Source organism: Sapajus apella, unplaced genomic scaffold (assembly GCF_009761245.1).
Source record: "Sapajus apella isolate SASKATOON/1434 unplaced genomic scaffold, GSC_monkey_1.0 scaffold43, whole genome shotgun sequence".
In the NCBI taxonomy this organism is placed as follows: Eukaryota; Metazoa; Chordata; class Mammalia; order Primates; family Cebidae; genus Sapajus; species Sapajus apella.
The window spans coordinates 2177232-2190340 of record NW_022436983.1 but is presented as its reverse complement, the minus strand read 5'-3'; the positions used below and the strand labels follow the sequence as shown (position 1 = coordinate 2190340).

At 47.2% G+C, this 13109-nt stretch overlaps 1 protein-coding gene across 4 annotated transcripts in view; it reads right to left on the bottom strand.

Annotated features, from left to right (window-relative positions):
- Positions 1-7383: 7383 nt before the first annotated feature.
- Positions 7384-13109, bottom strand: part of PARK7 (Parkinsonism associated deglycase) — a 22900-nt gene continuing 17174 nt past the window's right edge. For all 4 annotated transcript variants that reach the window (XM_032300280.1, XM_032300282.1, XM_032300283.1 and 1 more), the window contains one exon: positions 7384-7776. In XM_032300280.1, the coding sequence (XP_032156171.1) occupies positions 7616-7776 (161 nt within the window). In that variant the 3' untranslated portion in view covers positions 7384-7615. The remainder of the gene's footprint in view (positions 7777-13109) is intronic.

The following is a 13109-nucleotide window of genomic DNA, read 5'->3' as shown; positions in this document are numbered from 1 at the left end:
ACAGTGAGCTGAGACTGTGCCATTGCACTCCAGCCTGGGAGACCGAGTAAGGCTGTTTAAAAAAAAAAAAAAAAAAATTATATCAGCAACAACAACCAGATTCAAAGCTGGGCAAAGTACATGCTTCAGCAGCACATATACTAAAAATGGAACAGTACAGATTATTAGCATGGCCCCTGAAAAAAAACTGTTTAAATGGGCAAAGCACTTGAATAGATATTTCTAAGATGTATAAATGACCAATAAGCAGATGAAACGATGTTCCACATCATTACTCATTAGGGAAATGCGAATGAAAACCACAATGGGAATTACCGTATCATTCAGCAATTCCACTTCTGCGTGTATGCCCCAAAGAATGGAGAGCAGGGTCTGGAAGAGCTGTGGACACCATGTTAACAGCAGCATTATTCATAATAGCTAAGAGGTGGAAGTAACCCAAGTGTCTCTATGGGGATGAAAGGGTAAGCAAAATGTAGAACACACATACACTTGAATTTTATTCAGCCTTAAAAAGGAAGGAAATTATGGGCTGGGGGACAGTGGCTCACGCCTGTAATCCAAGCACTTTTGGAGGCCAAAGCAGGGAGATCACTTGAGGTCCGGAGTTTGAGACCACCAGCCTGACCAACACTGTGAAAACCTATCTCTACAAAAAATACAAAAATTAGCTGGGCGTGGTGGCGAGTGCTTGTAATACCAGCTACTCCAGAGGCTGAGGCAGGAGAATCGCTTGAACCTGAACCTGAAAGGTGGGGGTTGCAGTAAATGGAGATCGCACCACTGCACTCCAACCTGGGCAACAGAGTGAGACTGTCTCAATAAAATAAAAAAAAAAAAAGAGAAAGTGGAAAGGTGGTTGCCAGGGGTTGGGGGTAGGGGAAGGAAAGTTAGTGTTTACTGGATACAGAGTCTCAGTTTTACAAGATGAAAAAGAGTTTGGAAGATGGATGGTGCTGATGGTTGCACAACAGGATGAATGTATCTAATACCACAGAACTGTACTTAAAATGGTTAGGATAGTAAATTTCATGTTATATGTATTTTACTGCAACAACAACAACAAATTTTAATGGGGGAAATCCATTAACAGAGGAATGCCCAGGAGTTTGAGGCCAGCCTGGACAACATAGTGAGACCCCATCTCTACAAAAAAATAAAATAAAATAAATTAGCTGGGTGTGGTAGCATGCACCTGCAGTCCCAGCTGCCTGTAATTCCAGCTACTGGGGGTGGAGGAGTGGGCAGCTGAGGTGAAAAGGATGGCTTGAGCCCAGGAGGTGGAGGCTGCAGTGAGCCTTGATCACACCACTATACTCCAGCCTGGGTGACAGAGCAAGACTCTGTCTCAAAAAAAAAAAAAAAGGTTAAATAAGTTACAGCATGGTTATACTATAACATTCTGTTCAACCATTATGTAAACAATGTGGACTTGGACATGAGCAGATTTCTAAGACATACTGTTTCAAAAAACTCAACTTGCAAAATGATGTACCCAATAGGATTCTATTTATTTTTTAAAAATTGAAACAATAATGTACAATCTCTGTGTATGTACAAAACATAATGTGTGTGGATGTGGGTATGTACAGTTACACGTCTGTAAATTCCTAGACTTGAAGCAAGTGGGACTTCGGGGAAAGGAAGGGGGACTGGGGACGGAGGGTGGGACAGAGAACTGTCGAGACTTGCTTTATATATTCCTGTAACATCTGAGTCTTTCCCAGTGAACAGGTATTGATGTATTTGTTGTATAATTACATTTTTTAAGTGCTTTAAGACACAGGTGGCACTGAGCTAGATGCCTCATGGACTAATGACATGGTATTATCCACCACTGAAGATAATTGACTCTTTCATAAGCGTGCTGAGTGGCTGGTTTCCTGAATAAGCGATGTAGAAGCATAAGCAAGTATTAGAAAAGCGACTGAGCTCACTCTTGCCTGTAACCTTTGTAAGTTTTATTCTTGCAGTGATTTACTGCTGAAGCCCAAATTTGAGGCCTGACCACCCTTTTATTACCATCATCCTTTTACTCACCCCGGCTGTCAAGTTATCTGTAACAAAGCTTCCTCCCAGTCACCCTACCTGCCTCGGGCTAGTCACTCAGCAATGCAAATAGAGAGAATTCTGCATTTTTTTTTAACTCTGACCACACACCACAGAAGGGCCCCAGGCACCAGGTCTCAGGAAGGGCCTGAGACCACAACAGATAAGGAAGGCTGGAGGGTGGAATCTTCAGGACCAGGCGAATGTGACTGTCACCAGCCACATTCCATCTGGGTCTAAAAAAAAAAAAAAAAAAACTGCCAGGACTCGGTGGCTCATGTAATCTAGCACTATGGGAGGCCAAGGTGGGTGAATCACCTGAGGTCAGGAGTTCTCAACCAGCCTGGCCAACATAGTGAAACCCTGTCTCTACTACAAAAATTACCCAGGCATGGTGGCAGGTGCCCGTAATCCCAGCTACTTGGGAGGCTGAGGCAGGAGAATCGCTTGAACCCAGGAGGTGGAGGTTGTGGTGAGCCAGGATGGCGCCATTGCACTCCAGCCTGGGCAACAAGACCAAAACTCCATCTCAAAAAAAAAAAAAAACAAAAACCTGAGAATGTGATCACATGCAGAAGCATGTGATCAAACAGCGAAGCAAAATAAAGCAGCTCTGTAAAGCAGCTGAGTTTCTGAGGCCCAGCAGGTATGCAGCCCTGTGGGGAGATCCCATCTGATCAGCTGGTCCAGGACTTGTTTGGGAACATGCAAGTTGCAGGAACTGAAAAATATGATGATGATGGTGATAATGATGGTGGCGGTGATGGTGGTGGTGAGGGTGATGGTGGTGGTGGTGGTGGTGGTGAGGGTGGTGGTGGTGAGGGTTATGGTGGTGGTGGTGGTGGTGGTGGTGGTGATGGTGGTGGTGGTGGTGGTGAGGGTGATGGTGGCGGTGATGGTGGTGGTGGTGGTGGTGAGGGTGATGGTGGTGGTGGTGGTGGTGGTGAGGGTGATGGTGGTGGTGGTGATGGTGGTGGTGGTGGTGGTGGTGGTGGTGAGGGTGATGGTGGTGGTGGTGGTGGTATGATGGTGACAGTGGTGATGATGGTATGATGGTGACAGTGGTGATGATGGTGGTGGTGAGGGTGACTGTGGTGGTGATGACGGTGGGGATGTTGATGATGATGCTGCTGGTGATGGTGATGGTAATGGTGGTGAATGCAACATTCACATTCTTCCCAGTGCTAAAGACCTTCCTTAGTGCTCAGTCCCATAGGAGCCCTTGGCCCCAGCCTGGATGCCTTGGGACTCAAGCTAGGGTCTAGGGAAAGGACCAGCTCCAGAAGGACCTTATGCTAGTACTGTGAAGAGTGTGTCCCGCCCAGATGTGAAAAGGAACAGCCCCTTCCTCTGCACCATGTTGACAGACCACACATGTGCATGGGGAAAATGCTGTAGCTAATAAACAGGGAAGAGTCTGAGAGCAGCCCAGACCTCTCTAGCGCTCCTTGGATGCCCAGGTCCCTGCTGCTGCTTCCCTTTACTAAGGGCAAAGGCAGGGTGCTTTCTAAAAAAAACAACCAGATGATTCTGCAGGAGAACTGGCTGCAGGAGAATATGGTGTTCTCATTTCTTGGGAAACCAACACCCTAGAATATGGAGTAACTAGACTCAGATGATACGGTTGGCTACCCTAAAATCGTACTTTACATTTAATGTTGGATTTACAGAAATGGATCCTATGGCATAGGCCCAGTAGGCTGTTGACCTCTAGAAAGACTTTCTTCTCTATAATGGATGATACCAATGGCCACTTTCTAGGGTTATTGTTTGGACAGAGTTGGATGATGCGGCACATAAATGTCCACATACTGACAGAGGGAAGCTCTCTTAAGATATGGTAAATGAAAAAGCAGGGGCAGAATGCAATCCCTCTTGGGATTTTGGATAGAATCTGATCCTTTTGTATAAGGTGTGAAAGAAAACACATCTTCAGCCCCAACCCATGAAGTTAAGCTCCTAGCAGGCCACATGGCAGGCAGGGGTCAGTAACCCCGGCCCTTTCCCTATGAAACCAGTTAGCACCTGGGTAGCAAACTTCCATTCGGAAGCGCACAGGGCAGGGCCATGACAGCCCTAGAGCAACTCTGTCTTTGGCCTCAGGAATTCAGTTAATGGGTACCTGGCTGCCCCTTGCCCAGTGGGGCAAGCCGTGGCTTTGAGTTAGTTGGAGGCTTGGGTGCTCTTCCAGAAAGAGGAAGTTTCAGGTCTCCTTCCTAACTCTCTGGGGTCCTTGGGCAAGCCAGTTGGGCTCTCAAAGCAACTGTTACTGTCTCTAAGATGGCAGAGGCCCCGCCCCCACCCCAACTCAGGAGGAGAGCAATCAAGCTAATTGCCACACACCTGAATTCTGACTCCAGGTCACTTTTCAAGTGTAGACAGCGCCCCTCCCACTTAAGTTCCCAATTTTTGTTTGCCCCCTCCCTGCTTACTAGAAGTTAGGAAGCAAGTTTGTTCAGCCTGGGAAAGAAGCAGGCAGATAAGAGAGGGTGGAGGCTTTAAAAATGTTATCAACATGCGAAAAGCTAGTCATTCAAGAAGGACCAGAAAAAGCCCAAGGTTTAGACAAAGCTGGTTCCTTGAGCCCCCACCCCAGACACTGTCAGGGAAAGGGAAAGAAATCTTCACTGCAATGCCGGGGCTCTGATAACACTGATTTCTGTTAGAGATACTCTTTAGAAACCTCCAAGTAGAAACATCTTTTCCAGCTGCCCTAAAGGCACAAAAACTCAGTGAATTTCTTTCAATGTCTCCCTTCCTGTAGATGTCTCTAAAATTCCAAGGAGCATAATTATTCAGAGGTAAGGGATGCTGGCAAAACACCTAGCAAACCTGAGAGAGGTTACAGGTGTTCACTATTAGTAATAAATGGTTTTCAGATCAGCAATTCATGACTTTCAAATAACAGGTATCCGCCAGGCATGGTGGCTCACGCCTGTAATCCCAACACTTTGGGAGGCTGAGGTGGGCGGATCATGAGGTCAGGAGTTTGAGACCAGCCTGACCAACATGATGAAACCCCATCTCTACTATAAATACAAAATAGCCTGGCATGGTGGGGCCCGCCTGTAATCCCAGCTACTCAGAAGGCTAAGGTAGGAGAATCACTTGAACCTAGGAGGCAGAGATTGCAGTAAGCTGAGTTCGTGCCACTGCACTCCAGCCTGGGAAACAGAGCAAAACTCTGTCTGAAAAAAAAAATGTATTTTGCAGACATCTGAAATTCACCAATCTGAACTCTAAATTCATCCCAGTCCCTCTCCCAAGGACTCCTTCAAAACTCAGGACATCAAATCTCCACATGATCTGTGTTCAAGTCAGAAACGTAGCGGTTGTGGCTGGGCATGGTGGCTCATGCTTGTAATCCCAGCACTTTGGGAGGGTAAGGCAGGCGGATCACTTGAGACTAGGAGTTCGAGTCCAGCCTGGCCAACATGGGAAAACCCTGTCTCTACCAAAAATACAAAAATTAGCTGGGCATGGTGGTGCACATCTGTAATCCCAGCTACTCGGGAGGCTAAGGCAGGAGAATCGCTTGAACTTGGGAGGTGGAGGTTGCAATGAGCTAAGATCACACCACTGCACTACAGCCTGTTTCAAACAGGCTGGTGACAAGAAGACTGTTTCAAAAAGAAAAGTGGGAGTTGCCCCAGATGCCCTTCCTCTCACACCGAGTAGGTGCCCAACGCTGCCACCTGACTGGCCTCAGCATCCCGCCTGCCTGCACACCTGCTCCGGAAGGAGCAGAGCCAGCCTTTAAACCAGGTGGGTTAGGTCTCTCCAGTGGTTCTGTCTCTACTGAGTCTTGACAGCTTGCTGTGGCCCTAGCTACCTCTCCAACTTCACCTCCTACCACGTTCCCCTAACCCGCCCCTCACTGCTCCGCAGGTTGTGCTCCATCACAGAGGCCCAGGCCCACTCCTACATCAGGGCCTTTACACTCCTTGCTCCTGCTGCCTGGTGCACTCTGAACAGACACCTACTTGTATCTTTCACACCCAAATGTCCTCAGATTCCCCAAGATTTCTTTTCAAAGAGGCCTTCGCTGCCCATCATGCAATTCCCCCGTCACTGCCTCCTTACCCTCCTTCATTTTCTTCATAGCATGTGGGTGTTTTAGTATTTGCTTTCATTTCATCGCCCACGGAGTAAACTCCCCAAGGACAAAGGCTGTGTTTCTCTCTGGTGTATTCCCAGCACCAGGAACAGCACCTGGCACACAGTAGGTACTAACTGAGCACACAGCTGGGGAAGGAATGAAAACCTAAGCACTGCTCTTACTTCCTGCCTCAGACGTCACTTCCTCAGAAGCCCCACCCCACCCACCTCCACCATGTAAATTGTCTCTCCCTTAGTATTCTTTAACATCTGTAAAAGCACTTATAAAATAGACAATTACATGTGTTTGCACTTGTAAAAGTTAACATCTGCCTGGCCTTCTGGACCACCGTCAGCCACCTACACTCTGAGGGCCACCCCCAGGTAGGCCTTTCGCTGGCAGTGAGATGGCTGCCAATGCTCCGGGTTGCCAGAGTATCCCCTTGGCCACTCCAGCAGAGAGAGAGAGTACAGCAGCTATGAGACACTCCAGTGGAGTCTTGTGGACTGACTGATCTCACCGGGGTCACACGGCCAGAGGTAAACAAGGCACTGATTGGCTGGGTCTGGGTCATGTGCCCACCCAGGAGGAATTGAGTGGTTCACAAGAAATGCTGGATGCTATCACCTGGGGAAGGGAAAAGCGATGTTGGGCCAACCTTAAAAAGTTTTTATCCAAGGACTCTTTCCATAATGGAAAAAGGAACTAGTGTAAAGAAATTCACCAGGACAGCCAATCTTTTTTTTTTTTTTTTTTTTTTTTTTAAGACAGGGTCTTGCTATATCAGGTTTTGCTATATCCAGGTTGGAGTGCAGCAGTGTGATCATAGCTCACTGCAGCCTTGAGGGCCTGGGCTCAAGCGATCCTCCCACCTCAGGCTCCTGAGTAGCTGGGACTACAGGTGCATGCCACCATGCCTGGCTAATTTTTGTATTTTTTTGTTGAGATGGAGTCTTGCTATATTGCCCAGGTTGGTCTTGAACTCCTGGCCTCAAGCAATCCTCCTGATTGGGCTTCCCAAAGTGCTGTGATTACAGGCATGAGCCACCACACCTAGCCCTCATTGGTATTTTTTACTAGCATATTAAAAACACCTAGCTAATAAGCGGAGAAAATCACAAGCCTCTTAAAATTCTACTTGCATGCTTTTCCTCCTTGCTGGACCGTTAAGAGTTGCAAACAAAGGTAATAAGGAATTTCACAAAAGAAATGAGAGACAAAACAAGGAACGATCATTAGTTTGCTAAATGCCCTGTTTATTCTGCAAACAAGGCTTAGAAATGTATAGACACAATTTGTAGGTTGGAAGACCTCTGTGTAGTTATGACTTCACAACTATACTTCACAAAAGCAGTAATGAGGGCAGCTTAGGAACACATTAACCTACCATTGTTCTGTTCAGAGCGAACACAGTGAGAATAGATTCCTAAGGCCTGTTTCTCTAGGTGATTGTCACACTTTGCTGCCCTAGTCTTTAAGAACAAGTGGAGCCTTCACTTGAGCTGCCACCTCCTTGCCGTTCAGGGCTTCAACAATTGCAAGCGCGAACTCGAAGCTGGTCCCAGGCCCACGGCTTGTAAGAATTAGGCCGTCCTTTTCCACCCGATTCTCAGAGTAGGTGTAATGACCTGCAAAGCAGAAACAGAAAAGGTGACATTCTAATGGGCTATGTGACAAGAAAGATTACTTACCAATTCAACTCACTATTACAGCACGTAACTAGCCATTCAAAAACATCTACTCAGCATTCCAAGCTCTTAAAAGCCCTCCACAAAAGTATTTTTAAAACTGTGTAGAGCAAAGGCTGAGAGAAACCAGTCAGAATGAAATATGTGAAAGTTAAACGCAGCTGCTAAACTTTTAAGTGTTGGGGGAGTGTCAGTAAATGACAGTTACATCACTATTTTACAACAAAGCTCAACTGTCAATTCAGAAGTGCTGGAGGAAGCATGAGTTGGGTACAGTAACGCTGAAGGCAGAAGCCACCGGGATCAACACGTGGCAACACACACCCTGATGCCTCAAAAACAACCACAGCACAGCAGACATGCATGTGTGTGTGCAGGTAGAAACAACATTCATTCTCAAAAACTACTTTCCTTCTGCATCCTCACACCACCATGCCCACCAGTTGGCTACTTCTTGGCAAACATAATATGAAAACTGGGATTCTTAAGCATGAATGCCCTGAGCTCTGCCCCTCCACAGCAGGTAGTCACCAGTCTCTCCCACTGCACACAGGGCCTAACCTCCCTCCCCATACCCATCCCTATCACTCTCCCACCTGGAGTTTCCCTTACTGAATACAACAGGTTCTCTCCTGCTCCAGGAAGAGCTCAAGGGCTGCTCCCTCCACCCAGAGACCAGCTTTTCGCAGTGCCCTGCCCCTTCGGTTTCAGTTTGGGCATCAACAAAAACCCCTCAGAGAGGGTATCTGTGACCACCCCCACCCCTCCAAATTAGGTTCCTCTGTTGACTCTATCACTGCACCCTATTTACTGCCCTCCCAGAATTGGCACAATCTATCACAATCTATAAACATTTCATTTCCTTGTTTATTGTTTGCTCTTTAAAGGGGCTGGGCCTTCATCAGTCCGTCTGGCCAACGATATCCACGGCATAAAGGAGGTGCCCCTGAAGAGTGAGGTCAAGGCCAACAAGCACCATTCTCGACTTGATCTCCTTTCTGTACCTTTCCCTTGCTTTAAAGGGGAAGAATCTCTGCATGATTATAGCTCTCCCTTCCAGCTGTGTACCCCTTCAACCCATCCGAGCACCCAAAAGCTAACTCTCCTGAGTGCAAAGTGGGGCATAGCCAGTTCCCCATGGAAAGCCCTTGCCAACTCTCCAGCACCTGAAGGTCACACTGAACTCCATGTCACGGAGCATGGAGCCCTCTTCGGTCTGGCCTTCGCACAGAGACTAGGCTGGGACCAGAAGGGAGAAGGAAAGGAACCTGCTGTCTGGGTGGGAGCTGGTGGTGCCTGCACTAGGCTGGTGACAGTGATCCAGAGGAAATGAAGGTTTGCAATGAAGGACTAGGCGAGGAGGCTTCAAGGATGACTCACAGCTATCTGTCCCAGGTGACTGGGTGATGCTGAACCACTCAGTGACGTGGGACACAGAACAGATTTAGGGAGGGGGAAGTGACAAAGCTCCTCCGTGAACTCCTGCTCTATCCTGATGCACCAGCCACACAGGCAGGCGGGCGGCTCTCGCCACCAGAGCTCACCACTGTGCCTGAGAACACCCCGAGGGCACAGCTTCCTCTTCTTCCTTTTTCTGTTCCCAGTGCCAGGCACTAAGGAAGAGCTTAGGAAACATTTGTTCAATGAACACAGGAAAATTCATCCAAAAATCTCCCTTCCAACAGAAACAGAGTGCTTCTGCTATATTAATGAGCTTTTGAAACCAAACAATATTCATCTCTTTTCCAAGGAGATTAAGAATGACTACAGGAACTTTATGTCTTACTACACCACTAAAAAAACAAGCCACTGGCTGGTCAAAGGCAGTGAGTTGTCTCAACTGATGGCTCAGTCAGTTACTCCCGAATGGTAGACCGTGGTGAGTTATCTCAACTGATCGTTCAGATACTCCTTGTTCTACTCTTTCTCCCCTTCTCACTACTGTGCTTGACTAATCTAAAAAATTTTAAAAATCAGGTCACCCACCAAAATAAACGAATAGAGTACATCAAAAATTTTCAATTTAACTATTGTAGAGAAAAAGAGGATCCCTAGTTTGAGAGAAAAAGGTTTTCATAATCTGGCCTCATTTACTGATGGTTAAACCAGGCCAAGACCATTTCAAATGCTAACCTAGAAACGGGCTGGGCTAGGTCTTCTGGAGCGACCGTGAGACGCATGGCTGAGAGTGGAACAACACGAAGCACAACTGTAAATGGTTCACTTGACAGTATCTTTGTAGCTAAAACAGTGCAGACAGGGCTTAAACTGGCTACATATGCTTAAAGGTTCTATGGTTCTTTTCAGTCTTTTAACCCCGCAAAGCAAAAGGTTTATGGTTACCAACTGCTTCCACCTAGTGGTAAAGGCAGAACATGCACCCCGCCAGCACCAGGAAGGCGCAGTGCAAACTTGAGGCTGGAATTGTGACCCTACAGTGAATTCAGATTTTACACCTCCCATTCCAACCAGCAGATTTTTTTGTTTGTTTTAAACCAGACTCCAAGTCTTAAAGTCTCTTCAGAGAAAAAGCAATGGGAGCCTGGGCATGGTGGCTCACGCTTGTAATCCCAGCACTTTGGGAGGCCAAGGTGGGTGGATCACCTGAGGGCAGGAGTTTGAGACCAGCCTCATCAATATGGTGAAACCCCATCTCTACTAAAAATACAAAAATTAGCTGGGCGTGGTGGTGAGCGCCTGTAATCCCAGCTACTTGGGAGGCTGAGGCAAGAGAATCACTTGAATCTGGGAGGCGGAAGGTGCAGTGAGGTGAGATCGTGTCACTGCACTCCGGCCTGGGCGACAGAGTAAGACTCCAACTCAAAAAAAAAAAAAAAAAAAAGGCAACGGAACACAGGTCAGCTCAGCAACTATAAGCCTGAGGGCCGAGACCAGGATGCTGCCTGTTTTGCAAATGCAGCTTTGCTGGCACAAAGCCACCCTGCATGTTTAATACTGCATGTAGCTACTGTGGAGCTGCAGCAGTTGAGTAGCTGCCAGAGAGCTGAAGTCCTGGAAAGCCTGCAGTATTTACCATCTGGCCTTTGGGGAGCACTCGGTCGACCCCTGAGCAGAGCTCTGGTTTCAAATCCCAGGTCTGCCATTTAGTGGCTGTCTGACCTCTCTGAGCCTCACTTTTTGGTAAAATGAGAATGACACCAACCCAGCAAACAGTACTAAGCAGTGGTGGTATGCAGTGGCATTACAGAGGCTGGGTGAGGGCAGCCTTTTCACCAACAATCCTGAAGCAGGTTTATCCTCAGGCAATGGATGAGGAAACAGGCTCAGACTAAGGAACCTTCCCACCGTGAGTGGGGGAAGTTGGGGGCCACCCCATGATGCCAGGCTCCAGAGACCCTGCTCTTCAGTGCTCAGGTGTGGGACCAGGCATGCGGATGCCATAAAACAGTGGACAAATGAGAAAGAAAACCAGACATTACAGCTATAACTTATTTTAAAATCTGAGGAATTAAAAGACTATGGGGGTGCTGGAGCTGGTGGCACACACCTGTAATTCCAGCATTTTGGGAGACCAAGGCAGGAAGATCATTTGAACCCAGGAGTTTAAGTACAGCCTGGGCAACACAGGGAGACCCTGAATCTACCCAAAAAAAGACTATCCCCTTCAGATGGGATTGCTTATCTCAGGAGAAACTGTCACACTGATCTTTCAAGTTCACGATGAGGAAAAGGGCCTCACCCAGAGCAGACCCTCAAGTGATGACTGCAGCTCTACCTCTCAAAAGTGTCCTGAAGGGGTAGACATTTCAAGTATCCATTTCTTACAATACGGGTTACTGACTAAATCCAATGCCTCGTAACTTAAATGTGGGAGGGAGCCTAGCTACCACAGAGCAGAGGAGGGGCAGGAAGGCAAAACTGGATGCAAGGCAGAGGGCTGGGCTTGAGATCTGGCCGCAGTCTCCTTGTTTGTGAAGCCAGAATGATACCACCTGCCTTGCTAGGCACTGGAGACCAGGAGGCTCCACCAAAATAATGTAGGGCAATGTGCTTTTTGTAAACTCCGAGTGTTTGAGCATCAACAATCTGATATTTTTCTATGCCTAACTAACTTCAATGTTTTTGAGGCACTAAAGGAAAACAGATGCAATAGGCATACCTTCAGGTAATGCAGGAACCTGCTCTGCTGAGTCTTCCCTCTGAACAGTTCACAAAGGGAGCCCAGTTCTGCTCTTTACATTTCTTTCCAACTCTCTAAAATCCCTCTATCAGCTTAAATTCCTACATTTAAAATGCCCAGAAACCAGAGCCTTTTTAAAAATTACCAATTTTCATGCAGATAGTTTTAATGAAAACATAGTATCTTTCTAAGCAACTAAAATAAAACCATGAGTGGGGCACACTGGCTCACATCTGTAATCCTAATATTTTGGGAGGCCAAGCCAGAAGGATCACTTGAGGCCAGGAGTTCAAGACCAGCCTGTGCAATATAGTTAAACCCTGTTTCTACAAAAAAATTTAAAAACTAGTCAAGTGTGGTGGCTCCTGCCCATACTTCCAGCTACCTGGGAGGCTGAGGTGAGAGAACTGCCTGATCCCAAGAGGTGGAGGTTACAGTGAACTGAGATCACACTACTGCTCTCCATCCTGGGTGACAGAGCGAGCCTCTGCCTCAAATAAACAAATAAACCAACCATGAATTTTCAGAAAAACACTGCTCTCGATCAAATATAAGCGTATGTAGAATGTACAACACCAAGAGAGAACCCTGATGTAAACTGTGGACTCTGGATGATGATGTGTCAATGTACATGCAGATTCCGGTGCAGGATGCTGACAGTAGGGGAGGCTATGCATGGCCGGGGCGGGGGTGGGGGTGAGGAGTGGGTGAAGAAGATGGGAACTGCTGTGAACCTAAAATTGCCTAAAAAGACAAAAGTTTAGTAATTTAAAAACACGCAGTATAATGAATTGTTGAGAAACATTCAGTTTACCCTGCCCCCATGGCTCCCTCGTGGAAGTTACTTTTAGTTTGTAATTAGTGGTAGGCGGGTAACAGCTGCCTACCTGGTATTCCTGAGTTACGTGTATATGCAGAACATCTGTGTATTTATTAATAAGAACCATCTGTCAGGGCCGGGCGCGGTGGCTCAAGCCTGTAATCCCAGCACTTTGGGAGGCCGAGGCGGGTGGATCACGAGGTCGAGAGATCGAGACCATCCTGGTCAACATGGTGAAACCCCGTCTCTACTAAAAATACAAAATATTAGCTGGGCATGGTGGCGCGTGCCTGTAATCCCAGCTACTCAGGA